This window comes from Strix uralensis, chromosome 27, assembly GCF_047716275.1.
Source record: "Strix uralensis isolate ZFMK-TIS-50842 chromosome 27, bStrUra1, whole genome shotgun sequence".
In the NCBI taxonomy this organism is placed as follows: domain Eukaryota; kingdom Metazoa; phylum Chordata; class Aves; order Strigiformes; family Strigidae; genus Strix; species Strix uralensis.
Genome location: NC_133998.1, coordinates 4,993,466 through 5,007,978, shown reverse-complemented (window position 1 = coordinate 5,007,978; position 14,513 = coordinate 4,993,466). Strand labels below are relative to the sequence as shown.

The window sequence follows — 14,513 nt, the reverse complement described above, 5'->3', positions numbered from 1 at the left end:
AAAACTTGAAAACTCCTCCACAGGCATCCTACACATCGACATCATGAGGGAACATGTCTCCCTCAACAGCAGATTCTTCTGGAACTGCAGCTGTTCACAGTACCACCTACTCTTGGCTGCATTTTATGGGCCACTGAAGCTTCTCTGAACACTTGAGCAATGAAGCTGTTGAAATATTCACTAATGGACACTTTTGATTTTCTGGCAAAACAGACATTATGCAGAATGAAGGTGTCATGGGGTTAACACGACACGATCTTTTAAAGTGTGAACCCGACCTCGCACAAGATAATGCCTTTCCACAGGAGACTAAGTCAGTATGACTCAAAGCTTTGTCATCTATCTAAAGACCTCCCTCTTGAATTGGAAAGCAGATCAGACAGATAATAAGCAAGCAGCATAAGGAACTTATCATGCACCATTACAGAGATGCTTATTGGACAAGCCAAGAATAGAACAAGTGCTATTTCCTCCAATATCCTATTAAACAAGCAGGTTATTGTCATCTTATTTTATACTCAATCGATCAGTAATAAACAGTTACTAAAAAAAAAATAAATCTTGTTCCTAGTTGTACTTTTACCTTTGAGTCGCCCTGATGCAGCTTTCCAGTACAGCATCCCATCCAGTAGAAGCCGCCTCTGTCCCATGTCATCCTTCCGGAAGAAAAGCCCATTTTTGCATTTCCCAGATGATTTTAGCTCCATTTTATGCATAATCTCTTTAAGGCGCTGTCCCTTCTCATACTCATTTACCATGGCATCTACATGAGTGATGGTGTCCTTAATTAAACTAAGGGCCTGGGTCAGCTCTTCATAATCTCTAGTTCCGGCTAAGAGAAAAAGAGTAGCAGTCAGACACATTTTCAACTCTGGATTAGAAGATATGAGCCATCCAAACATGATGTGAAGGTTCAATACTGAACATCTAACAGTATTTCTCAAGAGCTTAATTTTTAAAATAAAATAAAATATCCTAAAGCTCTAAATCTCTCATGAGCTGACATGCTTAACTACTATGGCTTTGTGGTTGCAGACATGAAACTGAAGGCTGCTCCTGACCCTCTGATGAGGTGAGACTGATCTGGATCTGCATCTAAAACGGCATCTTCAGCTAATGAAGAAGCGAGAAAGCAGGTGTAAGGCAGTACCAGCCTGTCCCTCCTTGTCTGAAGAAAGAACATGCAAAACACAGGAGAAAAAGGATCAGACAACTGTGAGGCCTCTAGGAAAGGGTAAACAACCCACCTTCTGTATTCTGAGTTATGCGTTCCACCAAGACTGGGTATTTGGTGATGCGCTGCGTGACTAGGAGGATACACTCCTGAACACCAAGTCTCCTCACAATGGAACAGCTGCCGATTTTCTAGAAAACAAGACAGACCCATCGCATCCATTGTACATAGTGCTCTTCAACTCCCTCGCCTCTCCATTCACACATTTTCTGTCTCAAAACATTTTTCTACAGTTAGGGACAGCCCCACTAAATTAGTTGCACTCTTCTAGTAAAAAGCAAAACTCCTGGTAACATTGAAAAAATTGCTTTTATTACTGGAAAATATTTTAGGTATTACTTTCAACTACTGCTAACTAAATCTGGAGCCAAGCAGAGAAAGTTCCAAATCTGAACTGTTTGTCTGCTTATTTGCTAACTGATTGCCTTTTATAATAGGACCAGTCCTTAAATACATAGAAAAGTACTGTATTTATAAAACCAGACTCAACCACCTAACAGACAAATTGGGTCAATAACAAATAAACTAAGTGTTTATTTTACCACTCTATGTTCACCAGTAAGCCCATCTACAGAAACACATTTCTGTTTAGGAAGGGAAGACTGTAAGGCATGAGAATCCCACTGGTTAGTCTGACTGCAGGTACAGCACAATCCTGGCACCAGAATACAGCACCAAGATCCTTCTTTACAAGGACTGGGGTTATATATTTTCAAACTCTGGTCACTTATTTAGTTCCTTGAAAGTAAAAGGTTCTCACTTTTAAAGACACTTTGCTGAGAAGAGCTGTAAGTATAGAGCTATGCTGGAAAGTTCACACAGTATCACTTACTGATGACTGGAAAATGAGAATACTTAGGACTGTGCAATGCCATCGGAGATTCAGGTTACAGGCTTCCACTCTGGCCGTGTCCCTTCAGCCCTTCCTATTAATTGCACATCAGAGTGTACAGCAGATAAACAAACCACCCTGGAGCCAATCTTCTAGTTTTGGAAAGATGATGTAGTGGACAAAACTTGACTAAGAGTACCTGCCTTTCCTATAGTGGTTCATCAACAGCATTTATCATTGATTTAATTTATTATCAAGCCAATTTACAGAGATGGTGACACAGCAGGGCAGTCAGTGACAGAGCTATGAATAAAACAAATACTCTATTCCCCAGTCCTATGTGCTCTCAAGATCTTGCCTCAAATTTAACCCCTGCTAATTGTGGCTCCGTGTCCAAATGATCAAAACATCTAAAATGCAAGAAGCTAACAGTCTGTCAAATAACGAGAATATGGCTTTGACCCTGCTCATTCAAATTTAAGAGATCTTCAAGTACAAAACAAAACCTAAAGCAGTTAAGTATATTTTGCACAGTCAGAATGGGAGGCTTCTGGTTGTTGTTTACCTTTACTAAGTTTTGGAACTTCTTATTGCTTTGGAGCAGGTCTTTATAGTGAGTAACAGCTTCATTGTGTCCACAGCAGAACACACCGTATTTTTCTTTCATTCTCTCTCCATTTTCACCTGAAAACTAATTGGAAATACAAGAATGAAAGACATGAATCATTAAGAGTAAACCTATCTCCACTGCAAGACCCAGGTTTAACATGGTTTTATGGTAACTGATTTTTGAGACATTTCTTCAATATTTCATTTTCTTCTGTACCACAAATGAGAGATTCACACAGTGTGACATCTGGAATACCACAAGATAACCAAATATTAAGTGATGGTTATCATTACGAGAATTTTTTAAAGGATCTCTGGGCCTCTGCACTTAAAAAGAGTGAGGACTTGTAAAAGGTGAAGGGCAAAAAATGGTCACGATGTATGAAAGCAATCGTTGCATCCACTCCATACCAATACTGGTGCTAAAGCTGTAATGAGTTCAAAGGCTCTTTACTGCATTTTTAAAAGGTCAGAACCAAGAAGCTCAGCATTAAATGCAGGAGAGCTTTATTTGGGATGGACACCAGGAATATGTTACTTCTGGAACAGAGGAAAAACAGAACCAAACCATCTGCAGTGGCATATCCCACAACATACGTACACACATGCCCAAAGAACATTCAATGAACATTTCATATTATTCGTGACCAGATATGTTCCTGGGAGTCATGCTCACACATCACACTGGAAAGATAATCTTAAACCCAGTACTAAATCAATCTTTACGTAACATAACTTTAACCTTACAGTTAGCTTTTTAGAAATTTAACAGTGTCAACAATATTGGTAGAGTTTAATTCACACCTGTTTTACCAAGAGGTCTCCAATGTTCTGGATTATGTAATTTCGGTCACTGCCTTCTTCCAAGGATTCCTTTCGTCGCTCCTTTAATTGGAGCAGAAATTGCCCGTGCACCACCAGCAGCTCATCCACACAGGGGAAAAGCTTGTTGATGACTGCATTTGGGAACTGCAGTTCCTCTCTCATGGCTTTGGAGTATACCTTCAGCATTATTTTCAGTGTCCTAACATGGTGCATTTCAGTCTGCATTAGTTCTGGGCAAAGGGAAATGAAAAAATAAATCAAAAGTCATTTATATGCTAGTGAGATATAAATCAAAAGTAATTTATATGACTAGTGAGATATAAAAGAGCAGGCTCCGAAAGCCACCACCTTCTTCACCACAATCTTAGCATCACTGATGTGAAGCTCCTAAATCTGCCCTGTTTATCTCTCAACCAAACAGTGACTGACCCTGCTTATTTAATGACAGCTCCCAGTTGCAGTGGAGCTATTCCCTAATTGTATAGCTGGGCTTTGCTGCTAACACAGGCATACTGAAAACTACAGGTTGCTTAAAATCATTAATAGGAGGACTTAGGCACACTAAGACAGGTAACAGACTTGAAAATCATCACCCAATTTTAGTTTTCAAGCACGAGTCAAAATGGGAGCCAAAAAAAATTTCTGCTTTGTTTCAAAACAGTGACACTGAAATAGAAGAACAAAAAATATTCTTACCATAAATGACATCTTGCCTTTTTATAACATCTTTCTTTTGTCTTTTTGCATAAGACTGTTCCACTGCAACACTCCAAGACTCTGCCTCAAACTCATGAGCATCTGTTTCTATTTCACTTCGGAGGGATACATAATATGCATCTAGACCAAAAGCACATTCAATTTCAATTATTGTTAAATTGTTTCCCACCATATCCCTCATTACCATAATGAACAACAACAACAGTAAAATCATCTCAGTGCTGCTTTAAGACTGTAAGAAATTGCATAAAAATCCTGAAAAGCATAGAAATTCCATACCTTCCAGAAAAATGGAGTCTGCTGTTGAAGGCGCAAGCACGACAACGTCATCTGAAGTCTGCTTAAATTTTATAAAGCCTGAATCCCCTTCATCCATGTCTCCTGAAATTAGTCTAAATGGTCAAAGAAATTAGACCAAGGGACCAAACCAGAACATTAACATTTTTTGAGTTGCTTGACAAAAAAAAAATAAAAATCCAACTACTTTAACAAGCATCTTTCCTAAACTCTAGTGCAATTAACTTAAAATAAATATATAAAAGCTGTCCTTGCACTCCAACTTTAAAACCGTCAAACCAATTTAGCAACTCCATCACTGAAATATTACAGTTTTAATTAGAGCAGCATGAGTAAGTATGCAACTTCTGGTATGACATTTTAAAAAGACATCGCCTGGTGACAAGCCACAGCCGGTTCAGAGTACAAAGGGCACTTTCACCGAGAAGGAAGCATAACTGTAGCACATAAAAAGTAAACAACTACTTCAAACAGCAGAGAGCTTTGAATTTGTCTACTATTTTAATCAAGGTATCCTGCAATTTAAAACACTGCTGCCTCCTACACTAGTCAGAACTAGCACAACCTAGAATAGCTGAACTCAGAAGAGATTACTGAATTTCAACAAGTCTGAAGACAAATATACCCACGAAAAGCACAACCTAGACAGAGATACTCCAGTACTGCCCTATTTCATAGGATATCTTTTGTGACATAGTATAGAGGGACTAAAGACAAGGTGATTTAAACAAAAAAAAAAAGCTTACTGTTCAGGGAAATGAATTTCAGCGTTAAAAGCTCAATAAATCTCTTTTGAGCTTGAAAACCCATGTGATTTCTTGCTTTAGTTCTGTAATTGTTTTTCTTTTCACACTGGAGGGGTGGAGGGGGGGGGGGGGGGTGGCAGCAGAAGCTAGTGAATTAGAAGAGAAGCAATTTGCTTACCCAAATTTATTAACAGCTCCAGGAGTATTCAATGAAGACTGAGATTTTCCTCTTTGGGCGATAGTCATACCGAGATTCCGTGATAGTACTGGGGTGCCATCCGGTCCCAGGAGAAGACTTTGGGGCTGCTCCTTCAAAGAAGCGGCTAGAGAGGCAAAAATTGAATTGGTACTCAGAAAATGAGGCGTACACTGCAGATCGCCTGCTCTCAAACCTCTCTCTGAATGCGGACGGAGAACAGACAGGATCTTGGATGTCAAGAGCTCATTGTCCAAAAAAACATTCTCATTCCATTTTCTTGAAAAGGAACCACAAAAAGACAGCTCAGGATGAGCTGGAATTGTGTTGCTTCTGCCGCTGCTTTTTGAATTTGTATTCCCCATGCTCACTACTGGCTGCCCTCAGACTTGGCACAGTAAAGTGGCCCCAGAGATGCACTGTTTTTATACTACCTGTGATCCTTCTAGAAATGTAAAGCTGCCACTTAACTTACTGTATTGGCTAAATCAGCAGGTCTGAAGTGCAGGAAATTGGTCCCTACTGTGCCCATTTAGTGTGGAAATTGCAAAGTATCTTCTCCTTTAGTAAAACACCAGAACCTACACACAATTATTCACACCCTACCGTATAAGGGCACAGAACATTTCATGGCAAACAAGAAAAATCTGAGATCACATAAAAACCACAAGTTCTTTGCAATGCTTATTGCTACACAGTGATTTATATCTGCATGCACACACACTGAACATAATAGATACCAGAGCTAAATTTAATTTTAATACAGCAGCTTTTAAATGCTTTTTAAATCTAGACAGACTGTGAACTGGAAAGATATTTAAAACTTTAATCGCTATTACACAATACATGGAAGCCTGTAATAGACTTATAAAAAATGGATACAATTATTTAGCACTAATGTCTGTAATGAATGATAAGGAACAGGAGACAAAATAATTCCTTTTAAAAAAGGAACTTGGGGGAAGTCAAAGATGAAGAATCAGCCATACGATCTTTAAAACTTATCACTGACAAGGTCTGCAGCTGCCCTTTTTTCAAAGTGCTTTTAAGGACATGGGAGTGGACGAGATCTCATGGATCCTTGAACCCAGGACCCTCCACTGCACGCAAGCTTTGTCTTCCACCCAGACCGAACTCCTCTTCCAGCACTGTGTCTGGGAGGCTGCTTCAGGACCACGCTGTTGCAGCAGTTCAAGAGGGTCTCCAGTTCCCAGCCAAGGTTTATGCATTGCTAATTTACAACTTTTCTTGTAAAACCACTGGTGTCTACCCATCCCCAAAAGTTCCCCTTTCTTAGTCCGTACCTCCACTAACAATTATCTCTCCCTCCACTTCTGCCTTTCTCAACCAAACAGCTAAATCAAGGTATTCATGTTTCTTCTTATGAAACAGGTTTTTCCACATTTCTCAATATCCCATACTCTAGACATCTGCTTGTCTCTCGTTTCATCTTCCTTGAAACAGTTGACTAGAATCACATTAGGGCTGCAGGGGAGGTTTCATCAATGACATTTAACAGAAATTATATCACCACATCTTTTCCTGCTGGAAATACCTTTCCCAAAACCTGTTTGGGTTTGAAATCTGCTGGCTACACAGGGAACACATTCTCAGTCTACAATAAACTGGGTAAACTGAGTCCTCTTCCATCATCTCCAAGTGATGAGCTCCAAGCCCACTGGTCTGAAGGAGGAGACTAATTAGGTATTAGCAAGATTTGTAAAGGTGGATTTCTTAAACAAAGGTTTAATAATAAATGTCCTCCCATTTCCATTTGGAGAAGTATTGAAATCATCTGCCATGAAGTTCTTCTGTACTCCACAAGTCAAGAACATAAAGTTCTGGTTCACAACGTTAGGCCAAATCTAAAAATCTCCAGAGGCAAAACACGGGGAGAGGGATGGAGGGGACGCAAACACCACTATTTATACCTTTCTTAAAAGGTATTTCTCTTACATTGATACAATACCCTTGGCTTTTTTTGCTGGGCACTGCAGCCTGCAGTGCCATACTGTGGGTAAAGACAACCAGTGCCCATGCTATTAGCTGTTCCTTTAACTTCCAGCTTCTGCTTTTGACTATGGAAAATAAGTACTGGCTGCCTAGCAGAGTCTGCACCAACAAAAAGCCATTTTCTGAGTTCAATTAGCACTGCCTGCACACTGCTGAGAGTCCCTATCGATCGTTGTTAACCTATCACACCAGACCAGACTGTGTACCACAGAGCTGTTTCAACGACAAGCCCTACAGCCAACTTTTCCTATTTTCATTATCCCTTATTGTTTCCTATTTTAGCCTCTGCACTTTCCCCTAAATGCACAAAACCATTCTCGATAACACAAACAGCCACTTATCTTCTTAAAACAATTATTCCTTTTGCATTACCTCTTGGTAAGAACTGTTTCATAAATAAATACACCTTGCAATGCAAGTCAAACAATACAAGAACATAGGAAATACACACAGAATACTTGGACATTCCTGTCAGCTGTGTTTCTTACAGCCAAAGCAACTGCAAGGCAGAAGATAATTCTGCTCTAGTTACCATCAGCCACCTGAGAGCCAAGAAGCCTGTTCTGTTAATGCAGACCTTGTAACATCTACAAATTAAAATGCCATTTAAATTACACACCTGTGGCCGTGATGGTCTTTTCCAGCAGCAAAAGGCTATTTCAAACCCTATGCTGCAATAGAGCTCTTCTTTCTTCTTGGTTTTTTTTTTTTCCTCCCAGATCCCTTTTCCCACTTTGTTGCAAAAAAGATTTATGTTCAGACCATTAGTGCTAGCTTGTCTTAGAGATTTCTAGCAACCACTAGCTGCAGGCAAGTTTTAAATAGACAATTATGAAAATCTGATGTAAAACAAAGTTCACAGTTCTAGTCTTTTCAGAGGCCAGAGAATAGACAATCAATGAAAAACTAGCTTATTGATCCCTTTTCACCATGATATTTTGAGGTTACACAGCAAGAAGGTATAAAGAAAAATAAAAAGATAAAAAGATAAAAACACACAGGAGATTGCTAGGAGCCTCTAAGCCATTCCCAATAGAAAAAAAAATGAAGCCATCTTATTAAAAGAGACCTTTTCTATACTTCAATAACACACTGTGTATAGCCTTTAAAACATATTAAAGAAAAAAATACAATCGAACAGATAAGCCTTGAGCACAGAAATCATTCTTTAGTACAAACCTGGGGAAATGCACTGGGGCGAACTTTGTGGAGATCCAGAAGGTCTGTGCTGCAAATCTTTCTGCTATAGGAAAAAATACAATATTCTTACACACACAGACCAAACTTTCAGTTCAAAATGAATCATGTTTCTCCTATCATACAGCACTAACTGTAAGTGAAGCTGTACACTGAAAATATAAAAGATTTCACATAGTAACAATTTTGATTTTTTCACATTCCAGAATGGCATATCGACATCAACACTCTGTATAAAAATCCTATCAAGTATAAATCAGACTGAAATAGAACCAGAACAGAAGTTACAGCTGAATTAAAGCTATGATAATAAATAATAAACTAACCCAGCCAGCTAACAAAAAATTAGACTGCCTATTTAAAATTGCATCTTTGGTAACCTGTACAACTTTTGCGTTCTTACAACGCTAGGATATTACAATTCATTGAGATAGACTTTATCGAAGGTGCAAAGAAATTAAATAAGTAATATAGTCTGTAACAAATGGCTTTTTCGGAGTCTTGCTTCACTTTGAGGATCTCATTTCTGACTTCACTCCTCATACTATTTTGTGCCATCGCTCCCTCTTTTCTCTCCGCAGGAGAGGTTTGTCAGGGCTGATTCAACCACGAAAGTTTGGGAGATGGTAAAGAATAGAAATGAAAGCATCACAGCAAGTGAATGTTTTGGTTTAAAAGGAGAAGTTTGAAAGTATATATCAAAAACCCCACAAGAACATTTCTGCCCTCAAAAGAGTTACATTTTAAATCACCAATGGCTGAAAGCACTTCCTCTAACCTCTAATTGCCCAGCTTTGAGCTGTTCTGCTCTCTTTTCCCCCTCACAGTACTCCCTAACCTGCTATCAGTCTCTGAAATCATCAACACGTGCAGGTTAAAACAAACTAAAACTCCCTCAAGTATAATTAGTTATAAGGAGGAGGAAATGATTTCCAAAACCAATACCAGAAGAAAAAAACGACAGATAGACAGCTATCTGAAACCAACCTGTGACCTTACATGAAATTGCAGGCACCATGATGACACAGATAAAAAATGAATAGCTTAGCAAGATATAAAGTTCATCACAGTTCAAAAATGAAAGAATTTATTCTGCATTGCTCAGCTTATAAATAACATGCAACTGTTATAACCAAATTCCCCTCCAGCTCTCTCACACTTCCATCAGCTTTAAGATGGCACAACCTATTAAAATACAGGGGCATAAAATTCAGAGGTACCATATAATTCAATTACGTTCCCAAAAAAAGTGTCAGGTTTGAGCATTCTTATAAGGGTTAGTCACAGTTCTGACAGACACAAGCAGTGGTAATTTCAGTACAGCAATAAAACATTTCACTTTATTTTCCCTACATATATTGTCATAAATTACTATAACAACAAGTTAATAACTATTCGATGTCTTGAAGACGTAGGGCAAGATTCTGTACTGATGTAAATTAAAATACTCACACTAAATTAAACTTACTATGTCAAGCACTGTTGTTATAGAAGAAGAACAAATTTTAAAACCCACCTTGGGTCTGATGCTGCTGCATTCAGCCAGTAAACTCTTACAGTTCTTATGGACATTCACTGCACAATCTGAAACACACACCAAAAAATGTTAAATTATTCTTGGGAATATCTAGGGAAAGAAAGAGTGACACATTAATTTTGGAAGAGATGCCGAGTAAGCTCAGGTGTTTCAGCGAGCATTCTTGTGCATGTTCTGTTCTTGATTTTACACCAAATACTCAAGTGTTTTGAACAAGACTCAGAATCACTGATAATGCAATTCACACAGACACTACTGAATGCACTAACAGTGTTCTGCCTCATCCCCGCTCAACCACAGCGCTGCTTTCCTCATATCTGCAAAGGTTATTTCCATGCCTCACAATTCAACATTGATACCATTCAAGGCGGCAGCAATTTATTGGCTCCAGAGGAACAGCTGCCTTTCTGCACAGAGTATCAGAAGGGGCTGAAGGAACTACAGAAAGTTCAAATCGCACCACAGAAGCATCAGAGTGTTACCACCAGCAGAGCATGACCACTTTTCTACCTTCACAAAGGAACTGTTTCCAGATAAAGGATCTGCAGCAGCCCTCTCTCACCCAAAAGGCATAAAATAAAAATTAATAGCATAGTAAAATCCAATCTCTTTTTTTCCTTATAATAATTACTGCTTGAGAAAACAGGATGACAACTGGCAGTGTCAAATATTTTCTACAGGCTTTCTGCCCATCTACAAAATAAGTTCCTTTATCAAAAGCAGAAGCAGGACACCAGCAACTCAGTAAAGGAAACCAGGGTTTGTTTCTTCCCATGTATTTCAGGCATGCCTGTTAAGAGACAAATAGAACAACACTGGGAAGATGAACACTGTATCTGCTAGGGAAAAGCCTGTTTATGTTCAAAGCTCAGAGGACAAACTATTTAAGGTCTCTTCACCCAAACAGAACTATCACCCGCGCCTGGCGCCAAGACTGGTGATCTGCTTTAAGGTTCCTGGCTAGCGTAGAGAAATGCTCACTTATAAATGTTTTCCATAATTACAGTAAAACTCTGAGAACAGGAGCAAAATGTTTACTTGGCCTTAAACACAATTAAATTAATAAAGATGTAAAAACAAGACTGAGAGAAAGACTGAGTGCACAGACCCAAAAGATGCTTACATGTTATGCAACTTCCACAAGTGTGGGGAAGAGCAGAATACTGCACTGTGAGTGCCTGCCACACACACACAAAAAAAAAATCCACAAAAACAATCATATTTGAGTGCCTGCCACAGAAAAAAAAAATAAATCCATAATCACCTCTCATAACTTCTCTCTTATTTGTGATATTATTTCTACTAATACTGCACCCCATGCAACAGAACAAAAGGCCCTGTATCTAGTTTCAAATGTACCTCTGCGAATGTATGATAAAAATGTATCAAAATTATTCTTGCTAAAACTACGTAGAGAATAACAATACCATTAGCTATTTCAGCATTGATAAGGGTCCACCTATCATCAGAAAATGAAGAGCTTATTTTAACAAGACATGCCAAAACAACAAACAATGAGTTGACAATGGAAACCCCTTTCCTCCTGAGACAATGGAGCAAACTGTAGGACAAAAATCCCCCCCAAAGGAAATAGAACAAATTCTCCATGATGTCAAGCTGGGTTGGATTCAAGTTTAGCCTCCAGACAGGTTCCCTTCAGGGACACTGGTGGAGGGATGTGTTCATGCAGCCACTGCCCTCCCACACGGCCCTGCGCCATCTGCTCTTGAAATCCACTTCATTCATCTAGAATTGTGTAATGTAGTCATCTATAAACATTTTGTTAAACTTTAACTAGACATTCATATTCCCTGACATTTATGCATCTTCAGTGATTACGTTCGATAATTATTTTCCTATTAATTATTAGGATCAATTCTACTTCAAAAGCCTCGGTACCTTGTTAAGCTAACTGTAAAAGGGATATTAACTTAAAAATGTATTTCAATTTTGAAATCATGCACTTGCTCTGTTAAAGATAACAGCTGATATCACTCTCAGTAGGTATTTTTCACTTAATCAGCTGACACATCTAGTAGTGCTGTCTATTAGTTTCCTATGCTGCTGAAAGATTCTTTATACAACAGGAGAGAACATACTAGAAAACAGGAAAATGCTACAGAAAAGCCTCAGAAAACTGCAGTTGGATCCAAGGATTTGACTCTCTAGGAGACTATCTGAAATGCAATTAACTTAGTGATTTCCAAGGGGCATTATTTTTGCCCACATAAGAGAATTTTGAAAACTGGCAGAGGAATCAGACTGGTTTATAAGCGTACTTCACTTTATAAAATATGCTCCAGCTTTCCCTATTCAATAGGGAAAGATCTGTCTGAACTTGGCTCAGACAGTGCTGAACCAAGTACACCCCAATTAAGGACGAGAACAAAACATTTGAATACTAGTAAATTCGATTTCCTTTTTCTGCATGTAAGATCTGTTTGCCGCCTTTATTATTCTGCACAGCCTCTCAGAATAGGGTAAGAGAGAACTGCAGGGGTCAAGAAAACAGCAAAGAGAAGCAAGAGGGACAGAGGACAGTGAAGACGTGGTAGGAACCTGCACACATTGAGACTGATATTGAAGAGCAGAGATACACATGAAGGGTTGTTATAGGTGTACAGAAGTAATATAGAATCTAACCTTAGAAAAAACAGCCAGCCAAAGAAAAGGAGCACTGGTAAACTCAAAACTGAGAGAGAAGTATTTTTGCATGTACCATCAATAACTGGTAGCATGTGGTCTTACTCAGATCAAGAATTTGAGAAGCTACAAAACCAAAATGGACAGTTATGTTGGCTCTTCTCAAACTGGAGAGGCACAGAAGGTATTCCTGAGAAAGACAGAGCTAAAAACTCAGAGGACTGCCACCCAGGCTCTTCCCTTCCTCTTCCCCATCTTCTCCCTCAATCACTCACTGGAACTGCAAGAAGATTTGGCAGGGCAAAACAGATCCTCCAGAGGATTTCATTTCAACGCTGACTACGCAGAAGGGCCGTAGCTCTGGCTGGTGCTCAGAACACCAGTTAAACTGCCAACACACCTAGAAGGTCCAAGGATCTGGGTCCCCGTGACTGGAGGGGGACAGGACCACCACCACTAGAGCTAAAGGTACAACAGCAATTGATGCCACACACAGCATAGAAATAAGCAAACCCACCATGATTGTTTCTGGGCTTAAATCAACAGTTTTGGAATTAAGACTGAGAATTTTGGGCGCATCACATTATCCTACATCTGCTTACTACAGGGACTGTCACTGCCGCTGAAGCATTTTGCGTGGGCTAGTGCCAGCGATGCCCTATTGCTCATTGATTAACTGAAACAGGGGCCACGTCCAGCAAAGAAATATTTAAGAGCTCATTAACATCATAAAAGATCGTGTTCACGACTGAGGGTAATGAAATTGCATCTGGTACAATAAAAAAAAACACCTTCCCTTATTAATGAGATGCTTTCCCAAAGGCACAGAAACCAATTTACAATTTAAGAGCATTTTATTGGTAAACACATTACAATGCCCAAAAGCCTAACACTGATTCACAGTGTGCAAGAGGGCAATGAAACCAGCTGAAAAAGGGCAGGTGAACACCCCTTCTCCCCAGCTGGAGTACCTTCCAGTGGATCAGACACTGACAGTGTCCTATAAATGTCTTCCAGAATTGGATTCCAGAACAAATCTATGACTCACCAGATATTATGAGTATTATGACCCTGACCTTTGGTCTGGAACGGTACTGCCCAATAAAATAACTCTTAAAAGGCCATTTGCAAACAACTACAACTAACATGCTGTGATTAATCTAAAATTGAACTACTGCCTTTTTTTTCCTTAAGCATATGGTTTTTTGGTGTTTTTTAAATGACAGATTAAAAAAAAAAAACAGCTAAGTTCAGGCAGGGACACCTTTTAACAGTGATTCTAATGATCAAGGAGTTCAAGCACTATTTTAATGCTAGGGATATATTCACCACCTCTTAAATCCAACCAGCAGAAGACAGCCGTGGACAGAATAGTTTTCTTGGGAAATTAGTAACTTTTGTTTACAAATGTCCAATGCTTCAAGGATCAAAGAGAATCTCTTCCCCCTTACACCATACAAGGTAATTCCTCTCTCTTGAACTCACAAAGGAAACAACTTGCATATAAGTGATTAATACAGCATATAAAATCTGAATTTATACATAGATACACAAAACACAACAGCTGAGAAGCATTTAAAGCAACTACAGCATTCCAGAAAAAGCAGAGTGACTTTGTGATAAATCTCCTCAGGAAAGAGGAGGAGTTTCAGTGGAACATGAAGAAG

At 39.1% G+C, this 14,513-nt stretch overlaps 1 protein-coding gene across 4 annotated transcripts in view; it reads right to left on the bottom strand.

The window, feature by feature from the left end:
- Positions 1 to 14,513, bottom strand: part of ARHGEF18 (Rho/Rac guanine nucleotide exchange factor 18) — a 53,138-nt gene that overhangs the window by 15,928 nt on the left and 22,697 nt on the right. For 2 of the 4 annotated variants that reach the window (XM_074851287.1, XM_074851285.1), the window contains exons 11-19: positions 10,183 to 10,250; positions 8,649 to 8,712; positions 5,439 to 5,583; positions 4,497 to 4,609; positions 4,197 to 4,337; positions 3,480 to 3,730; positions 2,632 to 2,757; positions 1,248 to 1,365; positions 584 to 832 (exon numbers count right to left, since the gene is read on the bottom strand). In XM_074851287.1, the coding sequence (XP_074707388.1) occupies positions 584 to 832; positions 1,248 to 1,365; positions 2,632 to 2,757; positions 3,480 to 3,730; positions 4,197 to 4,337; positions 4,497 to 4,609; positions 5,439 to 5,583; positions 8,649 to 8,712; positions 10,183 to 10,250 (1,275 nt within the window). Of the gene's footprint in view, positions 1 to 583; positions 833 to 1,247; positions 1,366 to 2,631; positions 2,758 to 3,479; positions 3,731 to 4,196; positions 4,338 to 4,496; positions 4,610 to 5,438; positions 5,584 to 8,648; positions 8,713 to 10,182; positions 10,251 to 11,326; positions 11,480 to 14,513 lie in introns of those variants that run through there. The other 2 variants (XM_074851288.1, XM_074851286.1) reach the window with 2 other exon arrangements.